Raw genomic sequence first — 13,154 nt, 5'->3', positions numbered from 1 at the left:
TTGGTCTGTATTCCTGCTGGACAAATTCGTCAGGACGTTGTTCCGTTTCGGGGGTGAAGGGGGGCTGATGCGTGAAAGTCGTAGGGACTGGAGGTAGGAGGTATGGTATGTTTACTTGGGTCGAGGAGTACGTACATACCGTATTCTTCCTGTCCCCGTTGAAGGCGATGGCAGGTGCAGAGGTGTGGATATAGTATCCGAGTCTTGAAAAGATCTTGACCAGGACCGGCCGCGTTATGAGGACCGGGCTGTACCAGTATCATCCGGACTTCCGGCGCGTATGTCGTTGAAGTTACTCATTCTTTCTTTGCCTGACAGTCATGGTCCACAGTGAAAGGAATCCAACGATGGTCGAATAGCTTCCGAAAGGATGTGGGGGAAAGATCGCTGTCGGCATCGTCCGTGAACTGTACAGTGCTTACGGTCCATGAGCCAACGTGTGGGATCATCGTGAGTACCTTTCGTTCGACAACATCACTACGTGCGCGGACTGGAAGCGAACCACGGTACGACTATGAGCCGAGTAACCTTCCTTTCAAAGGACGTGGGATGCCTCTAGATTGCTTGACTCTTGCTTTGCTCGGCGAGGAGCCTCGGACAATAGTCTTGAACGCTTTCGGCAGGACGACTCTGCGCGTTCAGAATATTACTGGCTTTTGGAGGACCGGGCCACTAGAACTCTTGCTCCTAGCGCCTGGACGAGGGCACGTCGCACGCGTCGTCTGCTTCCGTCGAAGTCGGAGGGTCGGTTGACCTGGGCTGGGGCTGGGACTGCTGCGAGGGCTGGGATGTCATACGGGAGAACAGCATCGTCGGTGGCATGCTCGTGCTGTGATCGAGCTCTCTCGAACATGTCTTCGTCTGGCGCACGACGTATACTCTAATAGGGAGAACGAGAGACTCTGAATTGTTTTTCCTTTGTTGCTCACCCTCCGTATTCTTCCAATCCCGCAACATAGTCAGAAGCGAAGGCCTCGCACAATCCTCCCGCCATAGCTCCGCCTCTCAAGACAAACTTCTCATCGGGAAGCCCTGCGTCTGGACGAGGACACGTCTCGACGTCGCCCGCTTCTGTTCTCCGACCAAGAGGGAAGCTGGATGGTCGGTTGAGGGCTGCGATGTCATACGACTCTGCGTCTAGCCCTGCGTCGTAATCCTGTTAGCCGGTTCTAGAGACCCGACCCTCACAAGCTTAACCGCGAACGCGAACACAAACACGAACTCGAACACTATCGCACACTGGAGTCGGGACTCTTCATAAAGGATGAGCGAGCCTCGATGCGTCAAACCTTGACTTCTATCCTCCATCCACCGCGCTCATATTCTCTGCTTGCCGTTCGGTGGTCTCTCTTTGCCTTTGTCACCCTCCAATTTTAATGAGAACAATGGGTTACTCTGGTTCGTCGGTAGCCCCGCGTACTCCACATATCTGTCGATCCTCGAACTGATAAACAACACCAATACTAGCCTGGACTCGGTCTGTCAGTCGCCTCGGGGTGTACAGTATACCCTCGCGGGACGCAACCACGGATACCCATTCCGCGTACATAGAGAGAAAGCTTCATCGGCGCCATACTCGTGGTATGATCTCTCGAACATGTCTTCTTCACGACGGACCCAGAGTCGTTCGCCTCATGTTTTCACCCCTCCTTGGACCCTATACCCTCTCCTGTGCGACATGCGATATTCTTACTATCCCGAAACGTAAGTAGTCGGAGGCGAAGGCCATACCTCCGCATCCCGAGACATAACTTCGCCACAGCGGTACCGGTCCTGGAGACTCCGTCAAACAGAACCACAAAGGCAGTCACGTATGCCAGCCTCACCACGGCCACGGCCACGGCCACGAACTCGACCGCCATCGCACGCCCGAGTAGTGGTGCTTCAAAAAGGCTGGTCTCAGGAAGAAACGATGCGTCAAATCATGACTTATATCCTCCATCTCCATCATCCTTCTCCATTCGCCGTTCGGTGGCCTTACTAGTCTTCCCGACCGCTCCTCTCTCTCTACACCCGCACTCCACCCCCACGAGAACTGAGAAACGACGGGTCACTGTTAGGTTCGTGGGCGTTCTCGTATTCTTCGAACCTCTAACTGACGGATAGCACTTGCTAGCCTGAATTTGGTCTGTCAGTCGCCTCCAAATATATAGCATACCCTCGGGAGACGAGAACAGCCCACCTAAGTACAACCATGTTCTTTTATGGGCAATTCCGCATCGTAGCAGGCAATGAAGGATACTTACCTACCGCGACGAATCTCTTCCATTTTTCCTGCTCCGTTCACCAATGGAACCGCACCCCCGTGACTGGACAATGACATGCGTCGTCTGCTAGCGTTTCGAATCCTGTCGGACACGGTGGCACTGGTTCTAGAGACTGTACTCTCTCGGGAGCACGACAGCGAAGAAGACGACAGACGCGAGACCAGTCACGATCATGGCCACGGCCACGAACTCGAACTCGAATCGCGTTGTACTAATGTATGTCCCGGGAGTCCATGTAGAACTTCGTTGACCCATCATATATACCTACCCTCCTTAGTATGTCTACGACGGTCGACCACTGCAGTCCAAGTCCCAGTCATGGCCCAGGGCGCCTCGGTGCCCAATTGAGAGCTCAGGAAGCTAATTGTTTCCGCCCGTCGCCGAAACCCGGAACGCGAAGCGTGGGGTGGCGCCGAAACACCTTTGGGCCACACAAACTCAGGGCAGAAAAGGCGTGGGCACGCTTCCATCTTGGACGGATTTCGGGCGTAAGTGCAAACCAGTGCCTTTGACGGAGAATCAGTCAAAGTGATTGAACGAAGACGAAGAAGGAGACCGAGACCGAGACTGAGACGGCAGATAGATAGATATGGCGAAGAGTGCTACGTTAGTGAGTACTGGATACTGACTGCTATACGAACAGGGAAACGGTTCGGAGGACTGGTCGAATTGACTGCAAATTGACTGACGAGCGTGAAGGTGTCAAGAGCAGGTGATAAGAAGTATATGTATAGCGCGACGGGAGGATTCAGACGTAACGGAGTAGAAGGTGCAAGAGCGGCGGACAATATAAAAGAGAAAAAAAAAGGGATCGAAGTGAAACAGGGAACACAACACACAACGAGTATTCTGCATCAGGATAAAAATCGAAAGAAAAAGAATCGAGAAAAAAAATCGATCGAAAAGATGAATAAACATATTCAACAACTCCTCTCCTCTCTTCGGTGAAAGGGTAAAACAAAGAACGGAGTCCACTCTGACGAAAAAAGGTAGGTAGTGGATCGTTCGAGAGGTACACAACAAAAATGTGTAACGTGGTACGTGGTACGTAGAACAGAGAACAACGATAGGTCCAAACACAAACATGAGAAATAGATATCCATATCCACATCCATATCCGATATATACAGCCTCCCCATCCTATCACCCCATCTCCCATCCCTCTCCTCTCTCACCCTCAACCTTCACGCTCACCGCCTCTCCCGCTCCCTCCTCTCCTCTCTCGCCTTCGCCTTCACTTTCGCCCCATCTCGCTCCCGCCTCTCCTCCCTCTCCCGCTCCCGATCCTCCTCCCTCTCCGCCGACGCATCATACCCATAATTCGACACCGGACTATCCGACACGAACGCGTTCGCTGTCTTCACGTTCACGAACGAATACTCCGCAAGCTCGGGGGACGAGTTCCGGTTGTAGTTCTGGTAGATCAGGTTTGGCTATCGCGTTCGAAGTTGCGTTAGTATCATCATCCAGGTCAACGATCTGATACGACGCGACGCAAGAGGAGGAGAGCGAAGACAAGAGACGTAAAGTGCGCAAGAAGGATGCTCACCTCACTCATAAAAGCCCTCAACCCCGCGCCCTCCAACGCCTCAAAAACCTTCAACAGCTCATCAAACCCGCGGTTCCAAATATGTAGCTCTATTTGGAGTTGGCCGATGGGGAGGGTGGGGAAAGATTTGAGGAAGGAGGCGAGGGCGTCGAATTCCCAGCCTTCGAGGTCGATTTTGAGGATGTCGATGTGGGTGTGGCCTGGGTTGGATGGGGGAGTGGGTGGGAGGGCGGGAAGGGGGGTTAGTAGGGATTGGGTGGCACCACAGAGGGAGATGGGGTTGAGAGAGCGACGAGCGAGGGTGATGGTTGATGGAGGAAGGAAAAAGGAGAGATATATGGGTGGACAAGCGAAGAGTGAAAAAATAGAAGAAAAACGCACCATTCATCTTCATCAAGCTCTCAATAGTATACATCGGCGGCGCCTCACTCGTCGGCGCCACATCCTTCCCCGCAACCCCATAACTCTTAAAATGCGCCCTCTGCTTCAACGTCCGTCCCGAGTCATTCCAATACTCCTTCTCCCTTCTACCCTCCTCTGTCTTCCCTTTTCCTTCCTTCCCCTTCTCACCCACCTCCTCACCACTATCCTCTCCAACGACAGGATCCTGTGGCGAGGAGGAAAGAGGATCGGACGAATAGAACGGCTGCACCGGCTGCGCGAAGAATCTCGAAAAATCGGACGAGTGCGGGTTATTGATCTCGTCGCCGAAGGAGGAGAGTGTAAAGTCGTAGCCCCAGACTTGACAGTGTTTTGTGCGGGAGAGGAGTTCGGATTCGAAGGAGGAGCCGCCGTTCACGCCTATCCGCACCGCACCAATGATACCACCATCAGCATTCACGACGAGGAGACATGCACGGGGGAGGGAGAGAGGAAGGGAGGAGGGAGGGAGAGGATGCGCACCAAGGCTGTAAACGACACAATCCCGCTTTTCTTCTAGACGCGAAAGGCCGCATACCCATTTTCCGCCGTCGCCGAGGGCGCCGATCCGTTCGACTTCGTGTGGACAGTTGAATGCTGGAGGGAAGAAGTCCCCTATTTATGGACGCACGGACGGAATTAGAATGACAGGCTGAGTGGAGCGGGGTAGGTATGATATGGTATGAAGAAACGCACAGATTGTGTACGCGGGCCACGGTTCCTTGTCAGGCGGGAACCTACGCCAACGACAGTGTATACAATTTATGTCAAGAAAAAGAAAAGAAAAAGGAACGAAAGAAAAACGCACGGAACGACGGTCTTGCCCTCTCCCCCAAACTTGCGATACAGCCCCTTCCGCTTCGCCAACATCTTCTCGTATATCCTCTCCGCCCTGCTCACCCTCCCCGGCAAGCCCACATCCACTATATTCAGCTGCGAGGCACCCGCGCCCGATAGATTCGGCGCCGGGGCGTTGTGGAAGGTGTAAGGAGATGTGGAGGAGTCGGGGAGGAGGAGGAAGAGGGCGGCGAGGATGAGGAGGGTGAGGAAGATGGTGTAGCGCGGGTGGCGTGATGAGAGGCCTGGCATGGTCGGCGACGTCGCTGCGAGTATGTCGCCTACTTATGAGTTGGTAGTGGTCGGTATCCGAAAAAGCGGTCGGAAGAGATGAGAAGCAGAGGGTCGAGTGTGAGAGATCTGGCTGGTCACTTGCTCAGGCACCGTGCCGTGGACAGGTACTTATGCGTCGCTCGCCACAGCCCGTGTTAGTTATAAACTTGATACTGCTATGATACCCGTACTGTAAAGAGTGTCGACGCTGTGGATGACGATGAGCGAGGGCCGCCTGCGGTTGTCGAGTTGGAAACTTGGAAGTGTTGAGCGCTCTGAAGGCGGTGAAAGAGTGGCCGCCCTCGATGTCACGCCCGCTTTGGGACTCGCGACCGTTCCCCGGTTTTCATCACCGAGTCCCCTCAATGCAATCCTTCCCAACGCGGGGCACGCCCCGATCTCGGTAGCCGGTGGGGTACCTTCCTCGAATTGTCAAAGCACGCTCTCTTTTCCTCCACTACAACAAATATTTGTGTGTCTGCTTGCCCTCTGGCTGTGGGTGCTGTTTTTATTTGTGTTGGGCCTGAACGCCTGCGGTCGATACGCATCATTTTCTTGGCATTTTTCTTGATATCGCGTATTTGCAGGATTTGCTTTAGGTCTAGACTCTTTCTTCAGCGCTTGCGCTTCACCATCCTCCGGAGCCGGAAGACCCATTGCAATTGTGGGGACCCCGGGCACTCACGCCACATCTCCGCCACAGTTGAGTAAGTACTTACACAACAGAACATTCGCACCACCAATCGTATACATAGATTGAGAATAGGCAGGGTAGGTTTTTACAGTGATGCCAGTATACTTAATGTAGCTTTCTGAGGTCTCAATGACAATTGGGCACCGAGGGGCCCTCCATGACCGGGACTTGGACTGTAACTGCAGTCGTCGTAGACATAAGCCTGAGTAGGGTAGGTATATATCATGGGTCAACGAGGGCCTACATGGACTCCAGGGATATACATTCAATAGTACAACGCGATTCGGGTTCGAGTTCGTGGCCGTGGCCATGGCTGGTCTCGCGTCTGTCGTCTTCTTCGCTGTCATGCTCCCGAGAGGAAGGAAGGAAGGAGAGAGTAAGTACAGTCTCCAGAACTAGTATCACCGAGGCAGTCAGGATTCGAAATGCCAGCAGACGACCAGGCGCTGGGCGTGGGCGATTTCATCGGTGGAGGGAGCTAGGAATTTTGACGAGTAGTAAGTCCTAATCTTGGAATTGTGGGCGGAAGTGCAATGGGGGGGATTGTGTTACGACGCCTTCGAATACAGTTACGTCGACGAATTCAGAATCGGCCGTAGAAGCATGCATGGTTGTTGGCTGGCTGCTATTCTTCCGTGGGTCTATGTAGCATCCTGATAATGATGTGTTTCAGAGAAACGCAAACGTAGTTCGAGTACTATACATCGATGGTTTTGATTCCACACAGGATGGTCATCCGCGTTCACGTCTCGCGAGGGGATGGTATACTTATCTTGAGACGACTGACAGACCAAGTTCAGGCATGCAAGTCCAGTCCGTCAGTTCGAGGTTCGAAGAATACGAGAACGCCCACGAACTAACAGTGACCCATCGTTTCTCAGTTCTCATGGGGGTGTAGGGCGGGTGTAAGGAGAGAGGAGCGGGAGGGAGGGATAGTACAGGCCACCGAACGGCGAACGGCGAATGGAGAAGGATGATGGAGATGGAGATAGAGGATATAAGTCAAGATTTGACACATCGTTTTCTTCCTGAGACCAGCCTTTTTGAAGCACCACTACTCGGGCGTGCGATGGCGGTCGAGTTCGTGGCCATGACCGTGGTGAGGCTGGCATATGTGACTGCCTTTGCAGTTTAGTTCGAGGGGGAGTCTCCAGGACCGGTAACACTGGAGCGAAGTTACAGCATGTCTCGAGATGCGGAGGTATAGCTTTCGCCTCCGACTACGTTTCGGGATAGTAAGAATACGGCATGTCGCCCTAGAGAGGGTATAGGGTCCAAGGAGGGGTGAAAACAAGAGGCGAATGACTCTGTGACCGGTCCGTCGTGAAGAAGACAAGCATATGTTCGAGAGAATGCGATCATAGCACGAGTGTAGCGCCGATGAAGTTTGCTCTCTATGTACGCGGAATGTGTATCCGTGTTTGTATCGCGCGAGGGTATACTGTACATCCCGAGGCGGGTGACAGGCCGAGTCCAGGCTAGTATTGGTGTTGTTTATCAGTCTGAGGATCGACAGATATGTGGAGTACGCGGGGCTACCCACGAACCAGAGTAACCCATTGTTCTCATTAGAATTGGAGGGTGGCAGAGGCGAAGACAGACCACCGAACGGTAAGCAGAGAATATGAGCGCGGTGGATGGAGGATAGAAGTCAAGGTTTGACGCATCGAGGCTCGCTCATCCTTTATGAAGAGTCCCGACTCCAGTGTGCGATAGTGTTCGAGTTCGTGTTTGTGTTCGCGTTCGCAGTTAAGCTTGTGAGGGTCTCTAGAACCGGCTAACAGGATTACGACGTAGGGCTAGACGCAGAGTCGTATGACATCGCAGCCCTCAACCGACCATCCAGCTTCCCTCTTGGTCGGACAACAGAAGCGGGCGACGTCGAGGCGTGTCCTCGTCCAGACGCAGGGCTTCCCGATGAGAAGTTTGTCTTGAGAGGCGGAGCTATGGCGGGAGGATTGTGCGAGGCCTTCGCTTCTGACTATGTTGCGGGATTGGAAGAATACGGAGGGGGAGCAACAAAGGAAAAACAATTCAGAGTCTCGTTCTCCTATTAGAGTTCACGTCGTGCGCCAGACCAAGACATGTTCGAGAGAACTCGATCATAGCACGAGCGTGCCACCGACGATGCTGTTCTCCCGTATGACATCCCAGCCCTCGCAGCAGTCCCAGCCACAGCTCAGGTCAACCGACCCTTCGACTTCGACGGAAGCAGACGAGGCGTGCGGCGTGCCCTTGTCCAGGCGCTAGGAGCAAGAGTTCTAGTAGGCCGGTCCTCCAAAAGCCAGTATATTCTGAACGCGCAGAGTCGTGCTGCCGAAAGCGTGCAAGCCTGTTGTCCGATGCTCCTCGCCGAGCAAAGCAAGAGTCAAACGATCTAGAGACATCCCACGTTATTTGAAAGGAAGGTTACTCGGCTCACAAGTGGTTCGCTTCTGTCAAGTTCGCGCAAGTAGTGATGTTGTCGAACGAAAGGTACTATGATCCCACACGTTGGCTCATTGACCGTAAGCACTGTACAGTTCACGGACGATGCCGACAGCGATCTTTCCCCCACATCCTTTCGGAAGCTATGCAACCGTCGTTGGATCCCTTTCACTGTAGACCATGACTGTCAAGCAAAGAAAGAATGAGTAACTTCAACGACATACGCGCCGGAAGTCAGGATGATACTGGTACTTATCCCGGTCCTCATAACGCGGCCGGTCCTGGTCAAGATCTTTTGAAGATACTATATTCATACCTCTGCACCTACCATCGCCTTCAACGGGGACAGGGCAGGAATAATACGGTATGTACGGGCTCCTCGATCCAACTAAACATACCATACCTCCTACCTCCATTCCCGGCGACCTTCACGCATCAGCCCCCCTTCACCCCCAAAACGGAACAACGTCCTAATTTTGTTCAGTAGGAATACAAACCAGCACCGTCCTTTCAGGACGACATGAAGGCAATAGTGCGGTTCCACAGTCTTTGAAGGACATGAGGCTGTAAGTTTTCGTAGTATAAGGCTGGCTCATCCAACGCCGTTTGAGATCTAATAACTTTCTCGTTCTTTATCTTCGTTTCAGTGACTTTGGTACTGTTCTTCGTGCTCATTCTCTCATGCTCGGTATAGGACCTCTATAATGTGTACAGGGCGTCCTGGTACGTTTCACTCATCTTCATCGGCTTTAGTTGTAGCGTGCAGAGATGTTGTTTCCAGGTGCCACATGTGTGGCGTGGATCAATATGCATTCCGAAACTCGTGGGCTCATCGATATCCCACCGAGAGAGGGCGATACGCCAAACATAGCTACTGTAATGAGGTCAGGGCTTCACGAAAGTTCGTCACGCAGGTATGTCTCTATGAACACCGCGCTCTTACAGCGGGATAAATACATTTCGCAGTCGATGATATGGGCTGATACATTATATACAGGAGCAGGACATCGGCACAGGGAAGAAAGAAGGAAATAAAAGAGAAACTATTCGTGTTTGAGATCTAAGCGTTGTAAGCCCCTCGTTCGTGCAACGAGACACCATCCAGCTGACACAAGAAACGGTACAGCGAAGAGAAAAAGAGATAGAGAAGGAAATGAAAGAGAAACTATATATGTTTGAGATCTAAGCGTTGTAAGCCCGTTGTCCGTCCAAAGATATACCATCCAGCTAATACAAGACACAAAAAACGGAAAAGAAAATCGGGAATTACGATTCAAAGAGCACATACCGCAAACACCAATCTAGAAAGCCTTGCTCGGGGACTTCTTCTCCCTCCCTTTGCACGAAGTTCGTAACGCCCAACTCATCCTCCCACTCCTTACTAACTTCGTCCTCATCCGTCCACAATCCCGCCCTTTCCCTCCTCCGTATCAGCATCGCCACTCTCTCCAGCCACATCGTCACATCCATCCCGCCATGATGGGCGCGCATATGTTTGTCCACCTCGTTGCGCCGCATCCCGCGACTCTTGCTAATGTGCTTGCACGACGAGAACGGACAAGACATCAACTTGCCCTTGAAGTCGTTCGGAACTCCGTAGCGTTGTTTCCAGCCTGGCACGTCCCGGATTTGGGGGTGTGTTTTTTTGTTGGTACAAAGGTGGCGGTGGAGATCTTGAAGGCGCCCGTACGTCCCGCTGCAGCCCGCGACGGGGCAGAGGACGGGTTTGGGGGGTTTTGTGGCCTTCTTGCCGGTGCTTGGACCCTCTGCAGGTCCAGCTTCGACACCAGGTTGAAACCGGGGCAGGTTGTTGTAGGTGGGGCCATCCTCGCTTGCGGACGCTCCCTGTTCAAAATGGTTGTTGTGTTGGACCACCGGAGTGGCCCAGCGTATCGAGTCCTCGGCGCCGTTGGGCGTCGAATCGTTCGTCTTCGGCCCTGACGTCTTCATCTTCTTCGTACTCCCCTGGCTATCGGAGTCAGACGACGGGGAGCCCTTCCTCTTGTTCGTGGTCGTCGTCGTAGGTATCGCCGTCCCTATAAGCGGATCGATATACTTCTGGAGGACGTTCTCCATCCAGAGATCGTCAACATGTCCGTCGGGAATATGGGGGAAGTCGTCGAGAAGTGTGTCGAGGAACGATGACCAGTCTGAGAGCCCAGATGGCGAACAACCGTAGACAGAGGAAGTCGTAGATGGCGTGATGTGCCCGAGATCGGTGAAGAACTCACTGTCCAGAGTGGGCGTCGTGCATTCCCAGAGGTTGCCTGTGAAGCGCCGTGGAGCGTCCGGAGTGGGCAGAGATGGGACAGGCGGAACGACGGGGAGACGCATAGTGGTGGAGCCCTCCTCTTCAGAAGATTCCATGCTCGTCCTAGGTCCCGGCGAGATAGTCAAAGTGGGGGGAAGCTGGGAAGCCGTGCGGCGAGGAGTGAGGCGCGGTGTAGCACCCATGAGCTCAGCGCTGGAATGAGAAGCCGTCGACCCAAGAGTAGAAGCCGTATAGTCACCATGAGTAGAAGCCCTAGACGTAGACGTCACGTCGATCGGGATGATCGCCCTCGAACGAGACGGTAGGGAGGGGAGGACGAGTGGCTCAAGGGGCCTCGTGTTGCATGAAAGCACCGAAAAGTCTAAGACACGAGCATCAGCGTCGTTTATCCCATACCCAGAGCTCGCAGCAATCGTAGACGTACCATCGAATGGGAAAGGAAATTGGGGATCCGGGAATAATGGGGAGTAGTAGTCCCAGCCCTCGTTCCCCATGCCCATGTTGGGCTGCATCGCGTTGAAATGGTCGAGGGACAGTGGTTGGTCGTACTGTTTGACAAGACAAGTCGGGTGTCAGCAGCTGTGACACGTCGAAAGGAGGGTCAATACTCACCTGGGCTTGTTGAGGACGCGTGTCGTTGAACTGGAAGTCTTGTTGAAAGCTCTGGAAATACGAGAAGGGAAGCTGAGTCGAGTTGGCGTCCATGATGTTATGGTCAAGGCAAGGTTTGGATTCTGTGTAGGAAAGCGGAGGTTACGAGAGTCAAAGTAACGGTCGGTGGTACGAAGGCGAGCGCTCGGAGGGAGTGATTGCTTGGAGTTCCTGCCAGGAGCACGAACCATTTTATATCCCCCGGGGATCTAGCTCCGGGTTCGCTTTGCCCTCACGTTGCTTCTCTCACTTCCCGCTTCGAGACGCGCCTTTGGGGGCGATGAAAGGGAAGTGTCGTCGTTACGTACGGTCCATGCTGGAATGCTCCACCGACAAAGGGTACATCACCCGAATGTGGCCGTTTTGCCCTTTGTATGCCACCAGGCTTCGGCAACAGCGTGTTCGAAGAAAGAGCGTGATGACTAAGGTTTCACCGAAAGAATGGAGGGCCAATGGGCGCCATCATATTCACACGATCTTGCCGTGTTTTTGTCCACAGCCCCGATATACGCTCCTTTGTTCTTCACAAGATTGTCTCACTGCCATAGCGACTTCACGCCACCTCGTTGATGCACGCCTCCAATGGCGCACGCCTTGCGCAACGATCGACACGCAAACGAGGCAGCGATGGAAATTTCGACTTCTTTCTTTAATTTCGCGGAAATTATGTGGAGCGTCTCGCTCCAGCAGGCTGCAGTGTCCCGTCGATGGTCACGCTCGTCTCTTTCCAATTGATTAGTTCTTTCAAGGCTTATTTTTTTTTTCGATTTCATTTGGTAGAAGTACGTCCACATCAAATTTGTAAGAGTCCTTTCTCACCAATAGGTCGACACGCTGACGCTTCTAGCCTTCGTCTGACATGCCTTGATCCTAGAATAGCCTCCACGTCGCCCTCGCTTCATCGTTTCATACCGTCAACTCATTGTGTCGGTGGATGACATCTGGAACAGAAGTACCATACTGTACCTCCCAGAAGTTAGACGACCGCTTACGTAACGTGGGAACTCCCGTGAGGAGGCGACGGACCCTTGGGACAGCGGGACACAGGCGACGGCCAGTCACCTTGCCTCCGAGGGAGAGTGACCCGGCCCTGTACAAATGGTCAGTACTTCGAACCTTTCTCGATTTCACGTCCATCTGCAGTGGTACTTGCAGTTCTGTATCTAAACACTAATTGAAACAATTTTATATTATTTGTTGAAGAAAATACGAGAAAATACGAATATATTACCCTAGGCGACAAGAACCTCGGGACACCGGGACAAGCGCCCAAATAGGCGACGCGACAGGCCCCTCGGGACACCGGACATCGCCTAACGTCTGGGAGGTACAGTATGTCCCAGACCGGTCGCGGTCGTCGGGGTACTGCCCACTAATCCCGGTGCTGTTGAGGTGTCGGGTGGGTCACAATATGTCGGGGACAGGGGCGTGTTTGGTAGAACCATGTTCGTGCCATCCCAGAGATATTTTGTCGTAAATACCGTATGAAAATCAGACTGATGCGTAACCTGCCACGACATGGTCATCAATACATCGGTTTGAGTACATTAATTCAAACCCTCGTACTCGACGACAGTTTAGAAGAGGTTAGAGGCGAAACGAAGCCATACATCCTCCGTTCTGGCTCTCAGAGTCACTGGAACCGGCTAGGCAAGAGGGCCACAGTGGCACTGGCGAGGAAAAGCAGTCACGGTCGCGTCCGTCACAGATTTGCAAATTTGCTTTGAGTTGTCACAGCGCCGCGGTGTTTACGCGGTGTCCAGG

At 53.1% G+C, this 13,154-nt stretch overlaps 2 protein-coding genes across 2 annotated transcripts; one reads left to right on the top strand and one right to left on the bottom strand.

The window, feature by feature from the left end:
- Positions 1-2,812: 2,812 nt before the first annotated feature.
- STEHIDRAFT_100635 (uncharacterized protein) lies at positions 2,813-5,580 on the bottom strand. Its single transcript, XM_007306643.1, has 6 exons — positions 5,045-5,580; positions 4,933-4,973; positions 4,720-4,851; positions 4,198-4,617; positions 3,817-4,016; positions 2,813-3,700 (listed from the first exon to the last, which is right to left on the bottom strand). Exons 1-6 carry the CDS (start codon positions 5,323-5,325, stop codon positions 3,458-3,460), a joined length of 1,317 nt encoding a protein of 438 aa, XP_007306705.1. The 5' UTR covers positions 5,326-5,580; the 3' UTR covers positions 2,813-3,457.
- A 3,079-nt stretch (positions 5,581-8,659) lies between these two features.
- On the top strand, positions 8,660-9,270 carry STEHIDRAFT_148546 (uncharacterized protein). Its single transcript, XM_007306642.1, has 3 exons — positions 8,660-8,831; positions 8,955-9,033; positions 9,115-9,270. Exons 1-2 carry the CDS (start codon positions 8,670-8,672, stop codon positions 9,018-9,020), a joined length of 228 nt encoding a protein of 75 aa, XP_007306704.1. The 5' UTR covers positions 8,660-8,669; the 3' UTR covers positions 9,021-9,033; positions 9,115-9,270.
- Positions 9,271-13,154: the final 3,884 nt, after the last annotated feature.

Source organism: Stereum hirsutum, assembly GCF_000264905.1.
Source record: "Stereum hirsutum FP-91666 SS1 unplaced genomic scaffold STEHIscaffold_11, whole genome shotgun sequence".
Lineage (NCBI taxonomy): Eukaryota > Fungi > Basidiomycota > Agaricomycetes > Russulales > Stereaceae > Stereum > Stereum hirsutum.
This window is presented reverse-complemented; position numbering and strand designations above follow the sequence as displayed.

Bases quoted from the DNA above. Each gene is read 5' to 3' on its own strand.
- STEHIDRAFT_148546 (XM_007306642.1), top strand. From the start codon at position 8,670: ATGAGTAACTTCAACGACATACGCGCCGGAAGTCAGGATGATACTGGT. The intron at 8,832-8,954 runs GTATGTACGGGC...TTTGTTCAGTAG, and splicing joins GACAGGGCAGGAATAATACG to GAATACAAACCAGCACCGTC.
- STEHIDRAFT_100635 (XM_007306643.1), bottom strand. From the start codon at position 5,325: ATGCCAGGCCTCTCATCACGCCACCCGCGCTACACCATCTTCCTCACC. The intron at 4,974-5,044 runs GTGCGTTTTTCT...TCGTTGGCGTAG, and splicing joins GAGGGCAAGACCGTCGTTCC to GTTCCCGCCTGACAAGGAAC. The intron at 4,852-4,932 runs GTGCGTTTCTTC...GTCCATAAATAG, and splicing joins GTGGCCCGCGTACACAATCT to GGGACTTCTTCCCTCCAGCA.